The sequence below is a fragment of the Poecilia mexicana genome, unplaced genomic scaffold, assembly GCF_051168715.1.
Source record: "Poecilia mexicana isolate PSO_F unplaced genomic scaffold, ASM5116871v1 scaffold_8, whole genome shotgun sequence".
NCBI classification, from domain to species: domain Eukaryota; kingdom Metazoa; phylum Chordata; class Actinopteri; order Cyprinodontiformes; family Poeciliidae; genus Poecilia; species Poecilia mexicana.
In genome coordinates, this window is record NW_028263377.1 from 18,154,056 (window position 1) to 18,178,946 (window position 24,891).

Genomic DNA, 24,891 nt, shown 5'->3' on the forward strand with positions numbered 1-24,891 from the left:
TGAGAAGGAAAAAAGTTAATGTCAATTTTCAGATATGTGTAAGAAGTGTGGAGGATGAGCTTTTGTTACATAAAATCATCTTCTTTGTTAATTAAAAGGCTATAGACAAGTGTTTGTCCACAGTATAGCAGCTTAGTTTAAATTAATATGTTCAATTAATATATACAGGCAATGTCTGCAGACTGGAAAACACATTTCTTAGCCTTCTGGCTGCTATACACTTTCTTTAAAATGTTATTTTTGCATAACTTTGGCTGTTTTGATCCTTAGGGCATAAAATGTGAGCAAAGTGTTTATTTTGAGAAGAATTTGAAATGTTTACAATTTTTTTTCAACAATTTCACTCGCCTTTTAAACCAACAATAAAAATTTATTTATTACAATTTTACTTTTAGTTTTTCTTTTTGGTCTCTATTCTTTTGGGTCCTAAGGAAAAGGTTTTTTCTAAAAAAATAGATTTAAAAAAAGAGTGACTGAAATATGTTGGTACATTTCTATGAAAAATCTACTCACATTTATATCTCACATGATGAAATTTCTAAAATAAATAAATAATGATAATAAAAATCTATTTCATGACTAATTGTAGGATATTTATAACACCTGTATCTTCTGCACCACGTACTGCTGACATAATTTTTTGGCACACAAAATATGCAATTTTTTTGTCAGTCAAAACCTAAACAAGATATTTATGGTGTCTGTTGCAACCGAAAATAAGATTAATTGAAAACAATAAATGTAATTTAAAGTTGTTTGGATGTATATTTTGAATCTATCTTTTATTCGTGCAATGTAGTTAAATCTATTTGAAAAAACTGTCAAAACCAGATTGCACCTTTGCAAATGTACAAAAATGATATATTTTGCTCTTGTTATATACAGTGATAGATTTTCTTTGTTTGGACTGTCAGATAATTTAGAAAGTAAAAAAGTTTACAGCTGATGTTGAGTGTTTGTACCACTAGGGGTCAGTAATAGCAGTCCGTCTCTGTTTTAAAACAAGCGCGCTACACGTCTTGCACGTACTTACGGCTTGCCATACTCGCGGTGACATCTGGGTAGGACAGTCAAAGCGGCAGGAGGGCGGCAATTTATTGTTAAATACTAAGACACATTACCTAGTTTAACATTGACATTGTGAGAAGTTAAATATTTTTCGTGTGGTTGAGCCGGTAAACACGGAGGTGTGTCTCGGGTAGCTCTGTTAATAATACTCGGGTGGCAGTGCCGCTGTTAAAGCTCCTCTTGGAAACTGGACGTTTGTTTTTATTAGCCCCGAGTTTAGCGCCCCAGCAACAATGGCAAAGGTACAAGTGTTGAATGTAGCCGTCTTAGACAACCCGAGTCCTTTTGGAAACCCTTTTCAGTTTGAAATCACCTTTGAATGTATGGAAGACCTTCCTGAAGGTGAGTACCATCGCAGAAAAACCTTCATATAACTGCTTGTGCGACGCTAAAAACAGACTCCTTATAGTGGAGGCTAACGGCTATCGGTTTACTTCGGTTAAAGTTAACAGAGCCAGCTGTACAGAAAGACTTTCAATACAGCTTGACTTAAATATTCCTCGGGATAGACACTGAGAATATTCGCATAATACGGTTTTGTTTAAATATAACCTTCTCGATTTGACTTTTAGAGAAAAAAGAGAGACGGCAAGTTCAATTTGTGGCAGTTTAAAAGTGTAGCACAAATATAAAATGACAGTTTTTTGCTACGCAAGTAAAATTAAACACTAATGGGCAATTTCAATACTTTTTTCAACACATAATGTGACATTTATAAAATCTAATTAAAGAGGAAAACTAGCTAATTTACAAACTGGAATAAAACCTTAAAATAAAAAGCAACAATGACGTTGCATTTATTGAAATGCCTTTATGATTTAGTTTAAGCATCGAGTTTTATTGAATTCACACCTGTCATCAGGTATAATGAATCTGAGCTACCACTTTGTTTATATTTTTAGGTTTAGAATTATTATATTTGCAAAATGAAGATGATATTTGCAAAATGAAGATGATATGGTACATTTCCCTCTGGGGTGTTCATATTTATGGAAAATTGTATAAATTAAAGCACAATAGTTAACAAACTAATGTTAAGAGAACTGGATCTAAAATGATTTTACTGGTACTTTTAGTGTATTTCTGTTGTGGAAATGCTAAAAAAGCTGCTAAAACCTGCATTTGTTGAAACATTTATATTTGGCAACTTTAGGTCCATAACATTTATAGTCAAAGATAAAAGCCATTCTGAAAGGCCCAAAGAGCCACTTGCAGAAAGCCTTCTGATGGCGTAATTGAATGTTCTTCAGCATCTCAAAGAATCTCCATGAGGTCTGGTATCTGTGGTGGCCAATCCTTGTGTGGGTGGAAATTCTGCCTCATGCTCCCACAATCAGTCTGTTGATATCATTTTTGGGACTCCTATTGCTGGAATGACTAAATTTGAACAAATGAAACAACCTTAAACTTGCTTCATGTTTACGCATTGTAGTTAACTCCTTTTTAATTTGTAACTATAGTATTTTTTTTAATTTTATAGATCTAGAATGGAAGATCATCTATGTCGGTTCAGCAGAAAGTGAGGAGTATGACCAAATCCTGGACTCTGTTTTGGTTGGGCCTGTGCCTGCTGGGAGACATATGTTTGTTTTTCAGGTATGTTTGTTTTCAGAAAATGTAAAAAAAAAAATAAAATAAAAAAATACTAGAAAGGTTACTGTTTACTTGTACCTGTGTCTTATGTAGCACATACTCCATTTGAAGTTTAAATGCTTTTTTTTTTCTTTTGTCAGGCTGACGCCCCAAATACTGGTTTGATTCCTGAAAGTGATGCTGTTGGCGTAACCGTAGTTCTAATTACATGCACTTATCGTGGCCAGGAGTTTATTCGTATCGGTTACTATGTGAACAACGAATACACAGACCCAGAGCTTCGTGAAAATCCTCCAAACAAGCCAGACTACACACAGGTCAGACTGGTTTATTTTTGGTAACATGGCTTTTGCTAACATAAATGTCTCAATGTTCAATATAAAAAATACACACATATATATATATATATATATATATATATATATATATATATATATATATATATATATATATATATATATATATATATATATATATATATATAAGAAATTTGAATATTGACTTTACGTGTGACTGGGTAGTAATATTCTTTTTTTGGTTTTAGATAAACATAAAAGGAAATAAATGAATAGTAAAATTAATAAAGAGGACATATTCACAATTTTATAAGATGGCAAATGTAAGCTAATATATGCTGAGAATTTTGCTAAATTATATGAGGAAAAAATAGAATGTAGTTTTCAGATTCGTTTAATTTGTAAAAGGGAAAATAACTATACCAACACAACCCTGTATTTAACAGAAAAAAAAACAAACACTGTCACCGTTTAGTAAATTATGCATTAACTGTGATAAACCAAATTTCAGTTTCACTATCCCTACTGATGCTTTCTCTCTGACAAACCTGTAGAGTCAAGAAATCATTTGCAGATATCCCAAAATAGGCAAAAGATCTTAAAAAGCAACACGCCATGCCTGGATCCAAAGACACTCGGTTGAGAAACGACGTCATTTACCTTTGTCCGTCTGGAAAGAGTCACAAAGCCATTTCTAAGAAATTGGGATGCCATTATCTATCTGCCAAAGGTAGCTCCAGAGTGGATTGATGATTTATCTCTGAAGTCACAAAAGCACAGATCAAACATCTAAAGCACTGCAGGTTTCGCTTTCCTTCATTAAGGTGAATGTTCATGATTCAGTTATAAGAAGGAAATTGGGCTAAAATGGCACCAAAGAAGAGTTCCAGATTGAAAAACCACTGCTGACCAAACCTCACAAAGCCCACTATAACATTTGCCAAACATCCTAATAAAACTAACCTAGAGTTTAGATATAATACTCTGTGGGTTGGCAAGACAAAGATGAAACTTTCTAGAAGATGTGCGTACTGTCACATCTGGTGTAAAAATAACATCATTTCAGAACAAAAAAAAAACACCATACAGAGAGCCAAACATGTCAAAACATGTTGAATGTATTGTGATGACTTAATTATAGAACCAGGAATTATGGTTTCTACCAGAAAATCCAGAATTTCTGTGCCATCACTTTTTGACCTTAAGCTAAAGCTCATGTGGGCTATGCATCAGGAGAAATGAGCCATAGAAAACCAGCAAGTTCACTTCTCAATATCTGGAAAAAAATAAGCTGAAGGTTGGTTCTATTGGAGCTTAGAAATCCAGATTTGAATATGATGGAATTGCTGTAGATGGTGTGACCTAAAACAGTCTCTTCATGCCTGAAAACCCTCATATGGGGCAGAATTAACCGCATTCTTCAGAGCACTGGGGCAAAATTATACTAGAAGGGTATAAAAGCATCAGGATGGTTGGACAGATTTTCTTCTCTTACTATTTGAAAACAGTATTTTATTTTCATTTGTTATTTTTGTCTACCATTAACATTTGTTTGATAATCTAAATCAACTGAATCAATAATGCAAAAACAGAGGAAATCTGATGTGTGAAACCTGTAGAACATAATGATAGATCCATTCTAAGGAATTTTAACCATTTAAAGCCATTTCAGGGTTTGAAGTTTTTCTTTCAGATCAAAAAGTTTATTTAAAAATGCCACAGATAGACATGAGTAATATATTTATTTAAAAGCAAAACACATGTTCTGTGTTTGCCTACATTTTTGTGCTTGCAAATTTAAAATATGAAAAAAACAACAACTTTCACACCATCAAGCACGCTTTCATGGCCCACCAAAGTCCTGTGAATAGCTAATTAGCCGATTCCTCATTATGTAATTTACAGAGATTTTCTGCCATTTTGCAAGCAGTGACTCATTCAGGTATTCGCTTCGGTCGTAAGTTGCTGTGAGATTTGCCGTAATGAGAGAGGATTTTGATTGTAGGTGTCACATTTTTCAGACATCTCACATGTGGAATAAGAGTTCCCTGGGAGGCGCAAAAAAAGATGAGTTAAAGATGCAAAGTGATCACTTAATGTACTTGCTCATTTCATATTAAAAATGTCTCAAGTCAAAGGATATAAGATCCAAATTTCCACTAAGCTGTTTTTTATTTGCCTGAAACAACTGTAAGTTTCCAGTATTACTTTTCTACAGTTTTAACTTTAGCTCAGTAGTTAATGGCAGTCACCCTCAAACATTCCAAGACGCCATATTTATTTATACCATAAATCTTACTGTTCTACCATGGTAACTCATTCTGTTTTTTTGTTGTTTTTTTTTTCCAGCTCCAGAGAAACATCCTAGCATCAAACCCACGTGTTACAAGATTTCACATAAACTGGGAAGGCTGCGCCGAGAAAATGGAAGACTCTGAAAACATGGATCCTACATCAAACTCCATGCTTCCCCCATCCTGTCTGCCAGGCAAGGTCCCACCGGTGGGCATACTACCAGATAACTCTATGGATTGCTTATAGAGATGCCCAAAAGGTGATGACAGACGCCAAGTTACCTTGTTTTTAAAGGATGCCTATGGACATTCTAGTGTGGGTGAAATGACATTCAGATCTCTCAGCCTTACTGCTTCAGTTTTTCCTGAAACATCCTCAATCCTCACTTCTGGTGTTTATTCCTATGAGATTATGAACATCTTAATGGAATCATTGTTTTTTTTAAGGTGCCGTTCTTGTGATTATCAAAAGCTACGTTGAAGTGTTAAAAATAAACGGCTATGAAATGATGCAGCTAAACTAAATTTAACTACATGCTGCTCCGACTTGGCCACATTCTATGGTTAGAGAGTGGATTTGTAACTGTTTTGACATTACAGCACTGAAGTATTTGACATAACCAGCAATATGTATGAAGAAGTTTGGTGATCTAATAATATTTGTGTGAAATTGCACTTAAACTTCTACTTAACTTAATTTTTTCAGAAAGGCTTTGTAAGAACTGTATCACTTCCTGTTTTGTTTTTCTTTTCTGATTGGAGTTTTGTGTTACAAATAAAAGGTTGTTATAGTTCTCTGCGTGACTGGGGTTCTCATTGTAATTTGGAAGACAGATTTAGTTATTTTATTCATAATATCTTATTTACAGCGACCAGTTCCCACCGATTTAAGCTGAAGTGCCAGCTGTTTCCCTTTGTATTCTCACAATTTACTAAAAATAGCCCACGTTAACGTCACGCCCAGTCACACATTGGCGGGGTAAACGAGGTGAGTTGTGTGCATAACTGAAAAAATGTTGATCAATAAATGAGATGAAGACTGTAAAACGTACGTGCTTTGCTAAAATAAATAATATAAATCCCAATATTTAATAGGTTAAAGCCAAAAAATACACGTTCATGCGTATTGGTTACTAACAAGTGTGGAAGGCGGGATCTAGCGTTCAACAGGCGAATCGCATCAATCCAATATTTGGATATTTTCTACTCAACCAATAGGAGGCTCTTGTGTGACACATATCATGCAAGTATTTCGGTACGAGGCCAATCATATACAAGAAGAGGCGGGACCAGGTGGATGGATGACTGGAGTTTCCCTTGCGGTCTGAAGATTAATGGAAGAGGTCTGTTGCTCTAAAGAATCGACTATCAGGTGGTCGGTCCTAGGATTTTGTTGCACCTCACGACTGATCAAGAAACGAATGGAACCATATCAATATAAATAGCCGACTGCAGGAAAAACGAGTCAACCGGATATAAATTCTCTCACCTAAATATCAACTGACAAGGCCTGAGACAGCACCTGGTTTATTAAGGCCAAGATCCGAAATGCTAACGATAACTTGCTAGTTAAAAACAAAAAAACATCTTTCGACGATTTGCATCGGGACCGGATATTGGAGAAAATTACGCGGCTTCTGGAATAAAGAAGAAACCGAGTGACACCAGCAGGATTCGTCGGTGCTGTGTTGGAAATTTGTATGCTAACGTCAGTAAGCTGATATCCGCTGGCTATCTCCGCGAGCTAAGGCGCTAGCTTAGCTAACATCAGCAGTGAGTTTTAGCTGAAGACTTGGAGACGCGCTCTCTCAACTGGACTTTTTCCGAACTCACAATTCAACAAAAAACTGCTGGAGGGAAATTTTATCACCTGGGCTTTCTAATAATGATAGCTGTCAGCTAGAAGCCAGCTGTCAACTTCATTGAGTCTTACGACTTCGTTAGCGGAGCACGTTAACAAGGCGACTTCTAAGAAAAAGTCATTCGGAGCCAAGAGACCCCACCATCAGACTGCAATCATGGGCAACACGCCCACCGCGAAGAAGGGCAATGAAATGGAAAGTGGTGAGTACCCCCGTATTGACAGCAGCCCCTATCCTTGAAATGCAACGTGAAAAAAACTTACTCAAAATTACAGAATTTTGTTTATAACAAAAAAAAAACAACAAAAAAACGCATTTTGGAATTGTTTTCACTGGGTTGGCCAAGGTAATATTACTTTTGTTTATTTGAGGAAGTATGCACAGGTATGTTTAATAAATAAAACACGCACACACACACACACACACACACACACAGCAGCTCTATATCTAACTTCATGTAAGTGTAGATTGTTTTGGGTGTAACCATTTACTGCAGTACGTTCTCACTGTGGCAGTAATTTATCACCTCTCCACAGTTTCAAGAGACAAACATCCTAAGTGAAATGCAGCGTTTTAGACCTCACAAGCTTGAGAAATTTCCATTCACTTACACACACAAAAAGTCAAGCCACATTGTTGGAGCGCAGAAACTGCTACACAGTCTCATCCTGTGGGAAAGCTCGTGATCCTAAGCCCCGGGTTAAATTCAGAGGTACCAGTGGTTACGACAGCAAGGTCTTTTAAAACAGTCATAGGTTTTCTTGTGGTTTGTTTTTTTTTTTTCTTTCTTTTTTTTTTTCCAACTTTACAGTTTTGCATGTGGGAAAACATTCTTAGTATTCACAGATTGTAAAGCTATAAAAACTGTAATGGAGATACAGTTGTCTCGTTTGCATTTAATGAGTTGCATCTCGAAGAAAATAAAGGGTTCAGATTGTTGTTATCAGCAGAAAGAAATAAAGATACCAGGGTGGAGTCATATGATGCACCAGGGTGATCTTCTCCAGGCAGAAACTTGGGAGCTGGAGAGTCTCTTGAACACCATGTGATGAGCAACGTCTCCAACAAAGGCACTTGTATGTGTCGCAAAGTTTTTGTGAGCGCACATTGTTTCTGATGTGGGGAAATTGTTGTTGCTCTCGGCAACTTCTGCTCAAACGTATAACTGAGCAGGATGCAAAGTTTTACCGTGATAGACTACAAGTGATCAAAACACTGCAAATACATCCAGATGAGATCCTGACAACTGAGTGATCCAAAATATTTACTTTGTTTTAAAGTTTTCTGACAGTTTTTTTCTTCTGCTTTTTTTTCAATCTCACCAGCCTTACAGAATACTCAGGAGGGTACTGCTTTATGTATTTACTTATAAAGCCATAAATAATGTCCAAGTGTGCAAAGTCTAAACGTGGAGCTGTGAAATAATCATCAGCTCCTTGTTACTGATAGAGAGTAAGTGTGAACCCCAGTCTCTGTAAAGGTAGCCCACCGCTGATTTAAAAAGTAGATTTTTATGCTTTAGAAATTTTTATTTATTTATTTTTTGGGGTACAGAGGAGGTACTATATTCAGGTCCATGTCTCCATGCTTCACATTCTTATCAGCCTGATCGCTGTTGGTCCACCCTGATCTGCAGAGACAGGTGCAGACCAGGGATTTTCGAGCCCCACACCCAGAGGTGTCATTTTTTTTCCCCCACTGAGCAGGCAGAGATTAGACACAACATGGCAGGACATTTTGGTTCCTGCGGAAAAAGGAACGTGCACATCGACGGTTGCTTCAGGTGCGCGGCCTCTGTCGCCATAGGACATTGCGGACGGGGGAACAGAAGTAGTGAGCTGCCGCGCTGGTATAAAGGGCTAATTTCTGGCCCACAGGAAGAAGCAGGGCGGACAAAGCTGCGAGCTGCAGCAGGAAGTGAAGGAGCGAGGAAGGTCCAGCCCCGGCTTCGCACAGTCGGCCGTCTCCTCTGCTGCTCTGTAGACCACACGCAGGCTAATTGAAAGTTTGTACCTGGTTTTAAGTTGTTGCGGACTTCCCGCTTTGTGAAAAGGTCCGGGCGTACTGCGGAGTCTCGAACGCTTACAGAGGCAGTTAGTGCGCCTTCTGTGGCCTTGCAGGATGTCTGTTATTCACAAGCTGGCAGGAAGGTTGTTTCACCGAGGCGGACCGTGTCTGGGGGACATGAGCGGTGGAGAAGGCACACATCACCGACCACAGGAGGAGCTAGAGGCCTGCCACTCCAGTGAGTTGCCTTTCTGGAACTTGACAGAGCACGGGGTTATGGGTGGAGCTGTTTTTCATGCCGTGTCCCACTTATGTAGCCAGTCACAACAGAAAAGCAGTTGTCTGAAACATAACCTCTGTGTATTTTTTTTTCTCTTAATAAGATTTGCTACTAAATCCATTAAATGGAGTGTTAGGTGTTTAGTGGCTTTGGAGTGACCTTTCCTTCTGGGAAACATTAGTTGTTCTTGATTTATTATTTATGACAAGTTTCTACAAGTTTGTGCATACTCTGGAAAGCAGTGTAAAATTGATGTTTTCTGACTACATATTTTTAATTTTTGTGTCTTTCTACTTCAGAATTTATGACTGCTATAAGATGTAGTTGTACTTCCGCCCTCTAGTAACATCGGGACAAGTTAAGACTACGTGATGCGTACCTTGAACAACAACATTGGTTTAAGTTGTGTCATACATCAAATCACATTTTCAGAGTTTTATCGTGCAGTATGGCGGTGCTCTGTCAAAGTGCAACTTTCTTTCTATAAATATCTGCATTGTTCACGTCCTTCCTCCTCTCTGCACACAGCTGGTTTGTGTAGCAGCCAGGTTCGTGTTTGGATCACTCTCATCACTTCCTGTCTCTACATAAAGGGGCTTTGTTATAAGCCTATGCTGATTAGCAACAGTCCATGCTGTTGATATGCCAATCAGCTGCTTTGGGCATCTTGGAGAGCAGAAACGGCAACTTCTGCTGGCGCTGACCTGCAGCTAAAACATGCTGCATCCATCTATTTTCTGTTTGCTTTCTGGAGCCTGTAAAGCGCTCGGCGGCCTGTGAAGCTAATTACTGCTTCACAGTAATTTAGTTAATCCAGGAACATTCAAAGTAAAACAGTGGAGATATTCCAGAAAACCTTCTGTGGTGTTTCTCAGATTCAGTTGCGAGTGACCTGTTTTGCTGTGCCTGTAGCTAACCCGCATCAACAGAGGTACTGGTTTATTCTGATTTTTGCTTTCCGAGCTCTAGGTGGCAGAGATGAGACGGTGCAGAGGTCAGTAATTTTACACTTGCACCTATTAATCCATTTATCATAGTGGTACACATGGAGCTTCCTTCTGACGAATGACTACACACGGGTCAGTGTGAGATTTAATACAGAAAAGCAGCAATTATTCACAGTGCTGCTGAAATGGCGTAAAATATCGGTTATCGTGGTTTCATAAAACGTTTTATTATTTATTGTGATATAGATTAGAACAAATTTCTGCCCTTTTGGTTTTCTGCCTCTTTTCAAAGGAACACCTGAACTAAGGTTCGGCAATTCAATTCATGCGATTCATATATTTCTAATCGTTGTGACGGAAAGATCATCAAATTCTCCTCACTCCTTGTTTTTGAAATGCTTTAAACACTCACTAGGATCTTTAGGCTCTTCAGAACCTAGAGACTAAATCCAACAGGTGGCTTATTGGGGAGCAGTTATGAAAACCTAGCTGAGATTATAACATGCTGATATTAGATGATTATAGTTGGACAAGCTGCTCAGGTACAGCCTACATTTAGCTGGTTAGTTTTAAGATAGTGTTACCTTTTAATACAAGTGATGGGTGGTGGTTCTTTCATTTTCTTACAATGAGTATACTTTTTTTCTTTTCCTCACTGGAAATATTCATAAGACCTTATTAGTCGATCTTCTCAACAAGGGGAATGTTTAGGAATCTCTAAGCCAGCTGTGGCTTTGTATTTTCTACAAAATTTTAGCTCTAGACCAGATTTTGAAGCTGGATAACTGAAAACTTTTCGCATCTTTTTGCTGGAAGAGGCATTTTTAAATAAACTGCCTGTCTCTCACTATCAGACACAGGACCACAGTTTTCTAGCATCAAAGATAAAGTGGAGCGCAGACTTGAGGTCCAACATGGTCAGACCGGAGTCAAGCTGTCAGCACCCAGTCATGTGGTTTTTGGATGTTCGTTTTTGCACAGATCCTCCACGGTCGATAAGACCCACTGAGCCGAGCTCATGGAAAACCTTCTCACTGCATTGTAGGTCGTGGTGTTTGGCCATATATATGTATCGTTTACAAGAGTGCAATAAACACAGCTTTCATGTCACAGAGGATCAACTATTATGAGTTCACAAGTTCAGAAGAGGAGGAAATAATGATTGACAAACTGGAAAATCTTGTTTTATTTTCCATGATATCAGAAAATAAGAACAGGAGGCACAGATGAAACGTTCTTCCGCTGAATAGGACCCGAACCGAGGGGGGTGGGGGGGGTGAGTTAATGTTTCACTACGTACTTGTTCACGGCGTCGGCTCCTCAAAGTGATCCATCCTGCTCTCAAGCTGGAAAACCGACTTCTGGAAGTTGAGTGGTCGAGGCTGTTTTCCATGTTAATTAACCCACGCACGAAATTCAAACCAATCAACAGTTTCTCATAGAGAGGGGGAACAAAAAGTTCCCCAGAGGGGTTGTGACAAGAACGGGTGTTTTAACATGAGGCTGAGAACAAAATCATGTGGTTTTCGTCACGTAGCTGCGACAACAAGGACTGATTTTGACTGTTTGGCTCGACAACGTTGGCGTCTTAAAATGAAACGGTTTAAGGCAAAGTGCATCTGTATTTACGCACTTATTTAGAACTTGCTGTGAATTTAGGATTCCTGTCACCAATGTGCTTTTGTCAGACTCATGCAGGTTTCAGCCGAAAAAGGAAAGCCAGCAAATTAAGATAAAATTCAGACTGTTTTTACTGTGGTCCTTTGTTTGTTTTTTTCTTTTTTTATATGCGTGTGTAATGCTAATGGTAAATAATTGCACCTGACACTACAATCTGAATATTGTGTCTTTTTCCAAGGTGTAACTAGTGGTGATGCTGTTTGTGGACAGAGGTTTGTGGTGTGGTTAACTGTAGTCGTTGCAGCTGTTCAACTTCTATACTTAAAGCTCATCAGACGAATCTTTACCGAGACTCACTTTTCTGTTTTATTTGTAGGAAAATGGAGCTAGGCCATTAATCAGCAATATTGTGAACAGACATGTTGTTTACTATGTGGAGATGCTATTAACAACTCAAAATGTTCTTTTCTTTAAATGGTGCTGATCAAATATCAACTGTTGGGAACCATTCACCAACATCACTTGTTGAAAAAGCAATATTGATGAGTTATTGGAGCATAGAGTCTGAGAAAAGTGTGACTTATTTGTCTAGATGTTATGAGATTAATAAATATTGCCTGGATTCCTAAAAAGCAGGAAAGTTGGTCTTTACAAATCATGTGGTAACTTTAGCTTCATCTTAACCCACAGCCCCAAGCTGATCAAATTAGTCACCAGTTATTAGATTATGCTTATGTGTGACCATGTGGTTTTTGTTTCGTTGGAACAACCCACCTGGGAAATATCTGGTCTCAGTTTAGTCATGAATGGAAAACTGTGTTTCTAGTTGACCTTTTGTTGAAAACGGACAAATGGAGAATAATATTCCTATCCAACTTCAAGTTGACTTGTATTTAAGGCTGTCAAAATGAACAGTATGTGAATATTATAGGTGGTCCTGGAAGCCGGAGTGCATTCACCCCACAACTGCTAAAATCTGACGCCACTCCACATCTTAAACAGGTTTTCCAAGGGGTTTGGTTCTTTTGACACAGTGCAGTATGAAAGTGAACCTCAGCGAGTGAAAATGTAACAAGTGTTGCACTTTTGGTCCCCAAAAGCCTACTGGACTATCACGTGTGAAATCACCCTCTGAAACTACTTTAGCACGACGACGATGTCTTTAGTCGAAAAGGCGAAGGTAAATGTGGTGCTTGGGTGTATTTCTATGTTTGCGGCAGGCAAAAAGGAGAAGCTGAAGGATGTTACGTCCTCATCCAATCTGTGGAGCAGTGTAGTGACCACGAAGCTGAGTAGTAGCAAAAACCCGGTATCAGCAAATGTCCAGCAGCATAATCTAACATTATCTGTTTTCAGTTAGCAGTGCCCCATTTTGGCTCTATGCCTGTGGGTACAAATTGACGTATGGCTGGTGGTACGTCGACTGACCGGCCCATTGGGGGAAATGACCAGCATCATCTCCCTCTCATTTTATGCCTCTAGCCAATTAAAAAAAATAAGTAAAAGAAAATGTTATACATGCTGCATTTTTGTGGATGAACTCTGTTAATTCGAGACATTAAGAATCTTGTGTTGCTTTGAAGACTGACTCTAGCAAAAGGTAACCAGAAGTTGGTAAATAACCATAGCAACCTACCCTAGCAACTGTACTTCTTCGACAAATAAATTATGATGCAAAATTGTCTGCTATACTAATTTGACAAAAGCATTATTAAAAATACATTGTCAACTTCAGTGCTATTTGTAATAAGTAGAGCCATGGCTTATAGATGTGCATGTTTCCTGGCTTAGCTGTGTTTGTGGCAAAATGAGGTTATTTCTTAACATTGATTCTTTAAAAATATTTTTTAATGAACTGAGACTCTCTGGCTGTCCTCAGATGGCTAAATTTAAGTTAAAATAAAAATGAAACTAGCAGAATACCAATGAGAAATTCATGAGCTACCGTGTTTCTGATCTGTTAGTAATTTTTCTGGCCACCGTGTTTCAGGACATTAGATTATAAAACAACTTTCCATTGGTGAGTTTTTGAGTAAGGGCCCCCTGGCTATATGCAGCTGATGTCAGAAATTGATTTTTCAACTTTGCAGACTGGCAAACACATTTCTAGCCTAAATAGCACTCCGTTTGCCGCCTTAACCATTTTATTCTGCGCCACATTGTCCTTATTTCCATCTGACCAAGACTGGCTGTCGACTGAGACCTGATTTTCCACACTTTTATGGTGTAAATGTCAGTCGGCCTGCCCTAATATAACCCTTCTGCTTCTGCGTCAGAGTGGGCCAGTGAGGCCCAGGGGAGAGATGTCGGATTGATTTTTGGAGGATCAATTCAGCACTGGCACTATGTAGGCTGTGGTACATTTGGGCTTCGAGAAAAAGTTGGTGTGGCAGACCGTTTCCTGTTTTGCTTCCCTCCTGAGAGTGCCGCTTTTTTATTTATTTTTTTTTATGTTTCTTGAAAAGCACCCAGATCATCTCTAAAGGTTTGTCATCAAAGATGTGAAATCTGATTGGTTCTGCTAATTAGGGAAAGTTTGACTTGCATCTATTGGTGTCTGCTGCATCTCTGGGGCCTCTACTTGGGCCTAGTTTTCCATAGGACTTCATCTCGGGGCCGGTCTAATATACCAGCTAGTGTTTTATGCCCCTCCCCCTGGTGATTATGCCCCTGTTTAGATCAATATATAGCCTCTGTGTGTGTGTGTGCATGTGTGTTTGTGTGTGTTTTAACATGAGAGGGAACAGCAGAGAGCACTTTGTGTACAGAATAAATATTGATACAAACCAAGCAAGGGTCCAATTGATCTGAAAGAGTGTTAACGCGAGCGCTGCTGCTCGGTGGAGGTGGATGCTACTTTTTTTAAACCCGGTCTCCGGCAAAGTGACAGTCTTTGGAAAGCCTGAACACTTGTCCGCTTGGCAAGGACACCCGACTGGTTTTCGTCAAGGTTTTGGTTGCTGATCTAGCCAGATAGCTCTCCGAGGGGGAGGACAGGTCATGAGTCACTAGCTGTGAGGGAAGAGGCAAAGGAAGAAGTACAGGGGAGACTTTGCAAGGCTAATGTGTGACAGGAAGAGCTCCAGAAGGCATGCAAGCAAGAGGGAGTCATCCTCGCGCTCAAGTGAATCTGGGTCGCGCTCAGCAGAGGCTGCAGCACCAGAGGTACCCATAGTCCTCCCAGATGGTAAGGAGTTTCAGGGTACAGCAGGAAGGGATTTTTTTTTCTTGTTGTTCACTTGCAGCTCCAGAGTAGTTCTGACATCTACAGAAAAGCCGACTAGATGAAGCCCAGCATCCTTCAGGACAGCTGCCGATCCTCCATCCATTACATCCTTCTTTTTCCTCCGCATGCTCCAGCATAGTCCAGTAATTGCTCCATTTTTGGCTCTTTCTCCCTGGAAGTGGAAGTTGAGCAACTTTCTCGGGAAATGTTTTCTCCCTGGCGACCGGCTCTGCTTTCATTTGCTCTCTGTGGGAGCCGCGGCGCTCCTGACATGTTTACGTGAACTTTAGTCTTTGCCATTTTTGCTGGCTTTCTCCCATCCTATTGTTGGAGCTGAACGTCTTTAGAGGGTTTGCAGGAAATCGGACCACCTAAGCAAAGATGGAGGTTTTTGTGTTTGGTTGCCGTGAGGCTTTCATTTCCAATTCAGGAGGACTTTGGTTGCAGTTTGAGTTTTCCCATTCAAACATAATGCGAGATTATCATTCGTGTAAACATTCATAGCCCTAAAGTGATAAATGAATTACAATTCACTTACACTTTGTTGACCACTGGTCGACTTTATCTAAAGTGCCCTAGGCAGCTGTTAGGCATTGATTAGCTAGATAGAAAATTTACATAATCATGAAAGGCTTAACTAGAGTTAGCGTTCTGCTGTTTTTCTTGTTGATTGTCAATATTAAGTAGTTTTATGATGGTATAAATATTATTTTCCATAGTTTTTTTTTTTTTTTTTTTCAAATTTGTTAAATTAAATGCACAATTGCAATTGTTAGTCTTACTTCACTCGAGTAATTTAGCAGCTGTATAGTCCTTTATCTAACAGCAGCTCTTTGTTTCTAGGTTTCGTGGTCGTCTGTCCGAGGCTGACGGTAGAAATAGCACTATTCCCTTGGTTACTGTGGCCAGTGCTCACATGGTGGGGAGGAATGAGGAAGGGCTAGTTATCTGCATGTTCCCACAGAGCGCTGTGAGAAGCCCCATAAAGATAAGGGGCAAAACTGAACTTCTCCATATGACAACATGTGTGCCAAGTCGTAATTAATCTGCCCACGGCTGTACATGTCTTTGAGCTAACAATTGTGTGTTTAATGTTTACCTTCCACCGATCCACAAATTCAAGCAGAGGTTGAGTCGTCGTCCTCCTGAAACTGCTCGTGTTTTACCCTCATTTAGTTGTTTGTTGTGTGTTTATCAGCACAAAAATAATGTGATCTCAGGAGTCTGGCTTAAGATTTTCTTTGTCACCGCTGTTACTCAAACAGCCAACGTCCTCAGAAAAATGGGCCATTATGATACACACGCCAGTATCTGGATACAAAATTACTCTGGTCACGTGGAGCTGTAAATAACCAGCCAAGGGGTGAAAATGGGAACTACCGTTAAGCCTGTCACAATAAGCAATTAATCAATTAATTGCATGGTGAATTAAAATGAGCTCGGTAATTTCCATCCAATGCTTCTTTTTTTTATGTCACTTTTGTTTATAGTCACCATAATCCATTTTATTTATGGTTTTGGTGGTACATGGGTGTTTTTTTTTGTTGTTGTTTTTTTGCTTTGTTTTATTGTTTCTGTTTTTTTGTTTTATTTTGGATAAAATACGACACGACATTCAGCTCATAGTCTGCAGCTTGACTTGGTATTTTATTTATTTATTTTTTTTACAAAGTCACAAAGCTTTCCTGCTTATTTAAATCTCCTAGTTTGCTGAACAATACTTGAAGTCACAGGTTGAGTTAGATTCTGTATGTCGTTTATTTTTGGTGTTCTTTTCTTATGTTTTCACCTCAGTTTCTGCACTGCCTCTTTGACACAAACGAGTGTCCATCTCTGAGCATCCTCTGATTCATTTTTGTTGCTATACTTGTTTGTTTGTTTGTTTGTTTGTTTTTGGTTCAAATCTGTATTTGTTTCTGTTTGCAGTGAAGGAGTTTCTTGCCAAAGCCAAAGAAGATTTCCTGAAAAAATGGGAGAATCCAGCTCAGGTTAGTGATGATCAGTCCATTTCCTGTTACTGTGTCTATGCTGTTCTCTCTTCGACTGTGAATATAATACAGATAAGCTACACAGAAAATGTTCTTCGTCATATATATATATATATATATATATATATATATATATATATATATAAAATTTAATTATGATTAGATCCTGGTTTAAGCTTTTCTTATGCTTGTTGCTGTTGGCCAGCTATTGGTTATTTGCTGGCTTTTTTATTTGACAAAACCAGGACACCCTCTGCTGGACATTTGTGAAATTACACCTCAATTCCTAAGCCTTCGCTGCACGATGTCACTGTTCATTTATTTTAATAAGGGTTCGTTTTAATATACTTCGTTTTCTGTGTCTAGTTTAGTTTTCTTACTGATATTTTTGCTCTGCCCTTTCAGCAAACTGCAGCATTGGATCACTTTGAGCGTTTGAAGACCTTAGGCACTGGGTCATTTGGGCGCGTCATGTTGGTTAAACACAAAGAGACAGGACAGCATTTTGCCATGAAGATACTTGACAAACAAAAGGTAGGTATTAAGCTTGATGTACGACTTCCAAGTCAGAAAATAGCTGTAGATAAAGCGACGGCTTGACTTGACTGACCATGTTCATGTTCTGACTGCATGTCTTAAAATCGTGATTATGCTTGTCCTAGTTTTATAAACTAACTTGGATGATGGCACTAATATATAGCGATTTTTTTTAAGTAAATTAATCCTTGTTAAAAGATTGATTTGAAAAGCACCTTTTTTTTTTTATTATTTCAAGCCGAAACAGGATGTGCGATTAAGCCTTCTTCCGTGATTTGTTTCCCAGGTAGTGAAACTGAAGCAGATAGAACACACACTGAACGAGAAACGTATCCTGCAAGCTGTCAATTTCCCCTTCCTGGTGCGACTGGAACACTCGTTTAAGGTGCGCCTCGATGCCTGTGCATTTGTTAAAGTGTGAACGCATCGTTTTCTGCACCCACTGGCGTAACACTTTTTGCTGTCTCGCCGTAGGATAACAGTAATCTGTATATGGTGATGGAGTACGTGCCTGGGGGGGAAATGTTCTCACATTTAAGGAGGATCGGTAGATTTAGGTGAGTTCGCTTTCTGAATCGGCTCAGGCCACGTCGTTTAAGTCCACTCTGTGTTTGACTGTAAATATTGAGGCTTGTATGCGTTGCAGTGAACCACACGCCCGCTTCTACGCAGCCCAGATTGTACTGACCTTTGAATACCTTCACTCCCTGGATCTCATCTACCGAGATCTGAAGCCAGAGAACCTCCTGATTGATCAGCAAGGCTACATACAGGTACATAGAGATTTTCGCAATTACTTTTATCCCCTCACCCCCACCACCACCACATCCAATCGATACCAATGTCTATCTCGTCTGTATAAAGCATGTGATCGGAGATTTGACCTGCCTTCTCTGCCACTCTCTTTAGGTAACAGATTTCGGGTTTGCAAAAAGAGTGAAAGGCCGAACCTGGACGCTTTGTGGGACTCCAGAGTATCTGGCGCCAGAGATCATCCTCAGTAAAGTAAGTGCTGAGCTCAGTGCATTTGAAGCAGCTCACAGTCCTGCAGGAAATTCAGTAGCATGTTCCTCTGTCATATTGGGTTTTGTTAAATGTGCTCTGTATTTTTCTGCTTTCAGGGTTACAATAAGGCGGTGGACTGGTGGGCTCTGGGGGTTCTGATATATGAGATGGCTGCTGGTTACCCTCCCTTCTTCGCGGACCAGCCCATTCAGATTTATGAAAAGATTGTATCGGGGAAGGTGAGTTCAGGGAAAGTCACATTAATCACACGGTCTTGTTTTTGACAGTGAAAATTTATTTCCCATTGCTATCAAAATTCCCGCCGGTTTAAGTGACAGTGTTTCAGCTGCAGTTGTATCATTCCTCGTGAAATTAATTTTACATGTTGTGTTGGGAGGTCTAGAGCTGACTCAGTTGTTTTATATTTAATTTAGGCCTTTTCTTTGTTACGAAACCCACATGCTGCTGATTTTAGCTGGATAATTTTGTCAAATTTTGTTCAATAATCAGGTCCTGAAATCAGTTAACTTTTTCCTCCATCAGGAAAAATGTTGGGGGGGAATCATTGAAATTGTATGAAATTTCCAAAACTAACATTTTTGCTGAATTACTCTTCCATTTTAGTCACAGTGGTTTTATGTTAATTCCTGTGAAAGTTATTTTCTCTACTGTGGTTCATATCCTCACTTATCTTTTGGAAGTGAACATTTTTGCTTACTTCAGTGGTAGCATGCAGACAGAACTCGTTTTTAGGACCTGCGACTAACCTGACATTCTCCCACCGTCATGTAAATAAACATTTTAGAAAATAATTTTTGTGTTTACATATTACAAAACAAAAACTGCTCCCGCAAACAGTTCTGAGTTTGGGAACGCTTTCGTCATGAATGCCCCATTTGCCGTTTGCAGGTTCGTTTCCCGTCCCACTTCAGCTCAGACCTGAAGGATCTGTTGAGAAATTTGCTGCAGGTGGACCTGACCAAACGCTTCGGCAACCTCAGGAACGGAGTCAACGATATCAAGGGTCACAAGTGGTTTGCTACCACAGATTGGATTGCCATCTACCAGAGAAAGGTGGGGCTGTCGTGTTTGTTTTTTTTTTTTTGTTTCTCGCATTGTGTGGAGAGGGTGTTGTGTTGCAGAGGCAGAGAAAAGCCTTCAGACAAAACAAGATGGGGTTTAAATTAAACTTTGATAAGTGGAAATAGATCTGGCTGTGCTTCCAACAGGATTTTTTTTGAATTTGCAAACTACTAAACCATGAAGAAATTAAAATTGTAAATATCAAAGAACCTATGATAATTACCGCTCTTGCAGAATAAGTACCAATTGAAAGACTAATATGAGGGAAAAAAAAACTACTTTTCAAAACTTTTTACAAAGAAACGTCTACATATTCAGCCCCCTCTTTTCTAATCCCACTCACTAAATGAGTAAATGATTGCTTTTAGAAGTCACCTATTTATTGTACATACATCTGTTAGAATTCAAATTCAAAAATACTTTATTGATCCCAAAGGAAAACTAAATACTATTACACCTCAGAGTTATTGTAGATGGTGATGGCGGTTGGCAGGAGAGATCTTTTAGCGTTGTGTGTTGCAGCGAATTTGAAGAAGCTCAAGCTTCAGTCCATGCGCACAAAGAATGTTTCCCAGCTGTAGTTGCAAGAAAAAGTGCTTCTATAAGTACGTTTTAGAGCCAACCGTTTTCAGATTTTATTTCTAAAGAAAGTGTTGAAAACCATGTATTATTTTTTTCTAGTGTAAAAATGTTCCCCCCTTTCCTGATTCTTTTTTTTTTCCCTGCACATCTGCCACACGTAGGTGTTTCTGAACCTCAAACCAATTTAAATATTAGTTGAAGACGACACAAGTAAACACAAAATGCAGTTTTACAATGAAGGTGTTTATTACTAAGGGAGATAAAAACTCAAACCCGCATGTTCCTGTGTGAAAAAGTGTTTGAAAACGTGGATCAGTGGGGAAGCCTCCCAGATTTGAGCGACCAAAGTTACCCCAAGAGCGCAACTATGACTCACCCAGGAGGTCACAAAAACCCCCCAACAAGATTCACAGTCTCACTCGCCTCAGTTAAGGTCAGAGGTCATGCCTCCACCATAAGAAAGAGAGTGGGTATTAAAAGGTTACATGGCGGAGTTAAAGATAAAAACCACTGCTGAGCAGAAAAAAACATTCTTATTTAAATTGAATCGGATCCCCAAGAATTTTGGAAGAAAAAAAAATTTCAAGCAGGAAAAGAGTTACAGAAGACACTGAGTGATAAATCAATTTTATCGATAAATCAATTTTTATCAATTAAATTTGCTGCTTCTAAAAATTTCATTTTTGGAAAATCAGGATGTCTTTATTTGTCCACTGATTCTCTCCTTGGTGTTGCCCAGGGCCTGCCATCTTGTTTTGCAGCTTGTTGTATTTTGCTAGACTTTGAATTCAGGTCAAACTTCGGAAGGGATGACAGAAAATATTTTTGGAAAAACTTGCTTTTATTTAAATAATTTTTAATTTCTCTTTAAGAAAGGGCAAGAGAGGGAAATAAATTATTAAAATGGGATTTGGTATGAAAAAAAAAAAAAACTGAGATTTTATCTTGAAGCTGTATTGCCCAGCCCTTGCATAAACACAGCCAGATCAAGGCTTTAAGATGGGCTAGTTAAAGTCCAGATCTAATCCTTGTCATCTTTCGTGTATTTTATCCAAACTTTTAAAAAAGTCCAATTAAGAATTTGTGACATGATTTGGATAAAAGATGCTCACAGATCCCTCCCCGCCCCACCCATTCACCCTGAGCTTGAACCTTATGTTAAAAAAAAATCTAGTAGAAAATTCAGTTTCTATGTGCACAGCTAGTAGAGAAACACTTGCAGCTGCTAGAAAGTGTTTATTCTGAGTCGAGTATAAATGCAGGCCACAGTTTTTTGATTTTTATTTGTAAATCCTTTCTAATACAATGTCCTTTTCCTTCATGTAGCCTGTGATTAATTACCCAGTTTGATCCATTTGTTGGGGCAGAGGGGGGACTGATTTCTTGTATGACTCACTATGTTGTTATATTTGCCACCTTGTGTCTTTGCAGGTGGAAGCTCCTTTTATCCCAAAGTGCAAAGGTCCTGGTGATACGAGCAACTTCGATGACTACGAAGAGGAGGAAATCCGAGTTTCCATCACAGAGAAGTGTGCAAAGGAGTTTGCAGAGTTTTAGACTCCAACCACGAGTAGCAGAGTGAGGGACAGAGATTTAGAAGGTGAACGGGGATCCGAATACAGGAAACACTAGGTTGGACTGACAACTTGCTCATTTGTAATGAGGAAAACAATGTAAAATCATCCTCCACCCCAGCTTCCCTACTTTCCCTCCCCCCCCAAAAAAAATTGGTAAGTCAGGCAAAGTGAAGAAAGCTCTACAGAACCAGCAGTGTTGCCTTTTCTGATTGTTTCTCAACTGTTTGCTATTCATTTATTTCTCCCTCCTGTGTTTATGACTGGGCCTGGATAAGAACAAGCATAGTTCAGCTACAATTGTATCTTTCTGGAGGCATAATGACACATTCGCAGTCTTTTTAAAGGCGGAGGCACTGATTTTTTTTTTTTTCTTTTTCTTTTTTTCTGTGACGGTACTGAGTTTGTTCGGCTCCTTTTTGAATGGGCCCCACTCTACAAGCTTTTAACAACCGTAGAGTGATTGTTGTATCCTGTCAGCCTGTTTCCCTCCATCTCTCCAACCTGAATCTGTCCAAGCAATACCAAGTCCAACAGATGTGCCTATCATAATGCCAACTGGTTGGAAAAAAACTGTGTCTAGTCGGTGCAGAGTTTTGGCTATGGCTATGTCGACCCTCGTGGCCATTTGATTGAAAGCTTGAAACCTGTCTGCACCTGCCTTTGTCTGCTCAATGTGGCATGATTAATGGGTGGATGATGCACTTAACTGCTTGCGTTCGAAGCAGTTGGGACCTGTTTGATCAGAGTGAAAATTATTTATCACAGTAAACTTCATCTAGGTCTTAATCCTTTGGGGGGGACCTGAGAGAAGCAAACGTGAGGTCTGCATTTAAGTCTGTCTTTCTCTTAGATGAATTTATTAGAGCATTTTACAACTACTATTGGTGATCATTTTGTCCTTTTTATGTCAATCTCTGTGCTTGTGTGTTATTTAGTGCTCTAGGGTGGGTTAATGAGCCGTGATTTAGCAGCTGCTAACGTCGTGGTCACACTCCTGACAATTATTCGTTTGATTAATTTTCACACTTCATAACCACACATAGGAAAAATCCGTCTTTTCGACATCGTCTCTTAGCCGTACAACCGAGATATAATTTTGTCAACTGTAGAATGCGGTTGTCTACGTGTAACTGATGGATATAAATACGCGAAAACAGTAGCAAAACTTTTTAACACGGCGTGCATGGCATTTTTGTACAATATCACTTTCAAAGAGAGAAAACCAGAGGATTTATCTGAGCTAAGGTACCTGAGATTATGGATAAGATGTTTAATATTAAAATGACGTTTAATGATTTATTGAACATGGAAGAGGACCCAGTGAAGTGCGTCAACCTTACTGGGCCTTGCTCAGCTTTCACTTGTAGGACGGACATTTGCGGATTACTGTCGCTGATGTTGATATTCTTGCTTTTACTTCGATTTTTTTTCTCTCCCTTTTCTTTCTTGAACACTGTCGCATGGTTTTTACTGCCCAGCCAAATTTTTGTTTGGGGGAGGGGGGTTGTTGTTTTGAGGTTGTTGTTTGGTTACCAGCTTCCTTTGTTACAAATTCAACCAAGGAAACCGATGTGGAGCTGTCCCCTTTTTGCCAAGTTTATTTCTGTGGATGCAAGACAATCGCAGACTAAATCTTAGTGCTGGTTTGTTGACTGAACCCGCTGTTTTGCTTTGAAGGATGTAAGCTCTCACCAACCTACCCCTCATTGGCCCGAGGTGCTAGACTTTGTCCATCTCACTGCAGAAGCTTCTGTGAATTGTTTGATGTGCATCAATCTTTGTCAGAGTCTCGTAACATGACATTTTTAGAATGTTTGTGACTACATGATTTCGGTAGGCAAGAGTAATTGTTTGGCAGTGTCTTAATGTAATTGAGATCAACCACGGGATACCTTTTGAATGTCTTGGTAAGGAGATGTTTCAGTGCTGTTTGGAAACCTGATGTGTATTTTTTTTTTTTTTTTTATAACACGTGTTTCTTTGGTGAGCTTGGTTTTCTTGCATGTTGTACAGCAGAATAATGGAAAGACCTCTGGACCTGAGACATCTCCGAGAAAAATCATTGTTTCTGGAGCTAACAGTCTGTATAATCTTTTTTTTTTTTTTTTCCTTGGACATTACACTAAATTATGCCGCGTATCATTGACATGATTTGTCTGAATAATGAAGCACTTGCCACGCATTTTCTAATCAGTTTCAATAATTTGTGCTTACTCTGTATACCTTTGTATTTTAAAGAAAGCACATGTAATAGTTTTTCATCTTTTTTTTTCTGACAAACAGCTAAATCAGAGTTTGAGGTATAGAAGACGAATCGACTTGATCCACTCCAGACACTAAAGACATTAAACTTCTTTTTGTTACACTTTTTCTCACACAAACTTTGTCAGCTGTCTCATTCTTCTTTTTTTACCAGCTAGACACTATCGACTGATCTGTGCTACATTAATTTTTTTCTCCTGTTTGCCTTCTATTTCCACACACTTTATTCATGCATAACACTTTTTACATCTGAGCTGTTTTGCGTTCATATTTTCTAATTGTATTTTCAGAAAAACAAGGAAAAAAAGCAAAAACAAAACATCAACCTTTTTTTCCTCATGACCTGGGTACAGTGCTTGTGTAGTCTATTGTACCTTTTTGGGAAACAATACTGTATATCTTTGCCTTTGACAGTCTTAACTATCTTACCCTCTGGAGAACTTGAGAGATACCCTTAGAACACAATGAGTATGTTTAAAAAAATATAAACAAAGTAATATTTTGCAAAATGTATCATTCCAATAAAGTTTTACTTGTTAAGACTAAAATGTGTGGCTTGTAGAAATCTTTCTCTTTATGGAGTGTGTAAATTTATAAATGGATGGTACCGATTTCACTTTTTCCACAAATCTTAAGTCCTTTGGACTTACAGTTACACACTTAC

General features: G+C 38.9%; 2 protein-coding genes across 4 annotated transcripts; both read left to right on the forward strand.

The window, feature by feature from the left end:
- Positions 1-1,025: 1,025 nt before the first annotated feature.
- asf1ba (anti-silencing function 1B histone chaperone a) lies at positions 1,026-6,045 on the forward strand. Its single transcript, XM_014971417.2, has 4 exons — positions 1,026-1,410; positions 2,549-2,664; positions 2,802-2,978; positions 5,307-6,045. The coding sequence occupies exons 1-4, from the start codon at positions 1,302-1,304 to the stop codon at positions 5,496-5,498; spliced, it is 594 nt and encodes a 197-aa protein (XP_014826903.1). The 5' UTR covers positions 1,026-1,301; the 3' UTR covers positions 5,499-6,045.
- A 489-nt stretch (positions 6,046-6,534) lies between these two features.
- prkacaa (protein kinase, cAMP-dependent, catalytic, alpha, genome duplicate a) lies at positions 6,535-24,775 on the forward strand. 3 transcript variants are annotated; one of them, XM_014971411.2, is made up of 10 exons: positions 6,535-7,315; positions 17,120-17,181; positions 17,587-17,715; positions 18,005-18,103; positions 18,193-18,275; positions 18,365-18,491; positions 18,628-18,723; positions 18,840-18,962; positions 19,633-19,797; positions 21,820-24,775. In XM_014971411.2, exons 1-10 carry the CDS (start codon positions 7,270-7,272, stop codon positions 21,943-21,945), a joined length of 1,056 nt encoding a protein of 351 aa, XP_014826897.1. In that variant the 5' UTR covers positions 6,535-7,269; the 3' UTR covers positions 21,946-24,775. The 3 variants fall into 3 exon arrangements, with proteins under 3 accessions (XP_014826897.1, XP_014826895.1, XP_014826894.1); XM_014971409.2 differs by lacking the exon at positions 6,535-7,315 and adding an exon at positions 7,342-9,358; XM_014971408.2 differs by lacking the exon at positions 6,535-7,315 and adding an exon at positions 14,016-15,154.
- Positions 24,776-24,891: the final 116 nt, after the last annotated feature.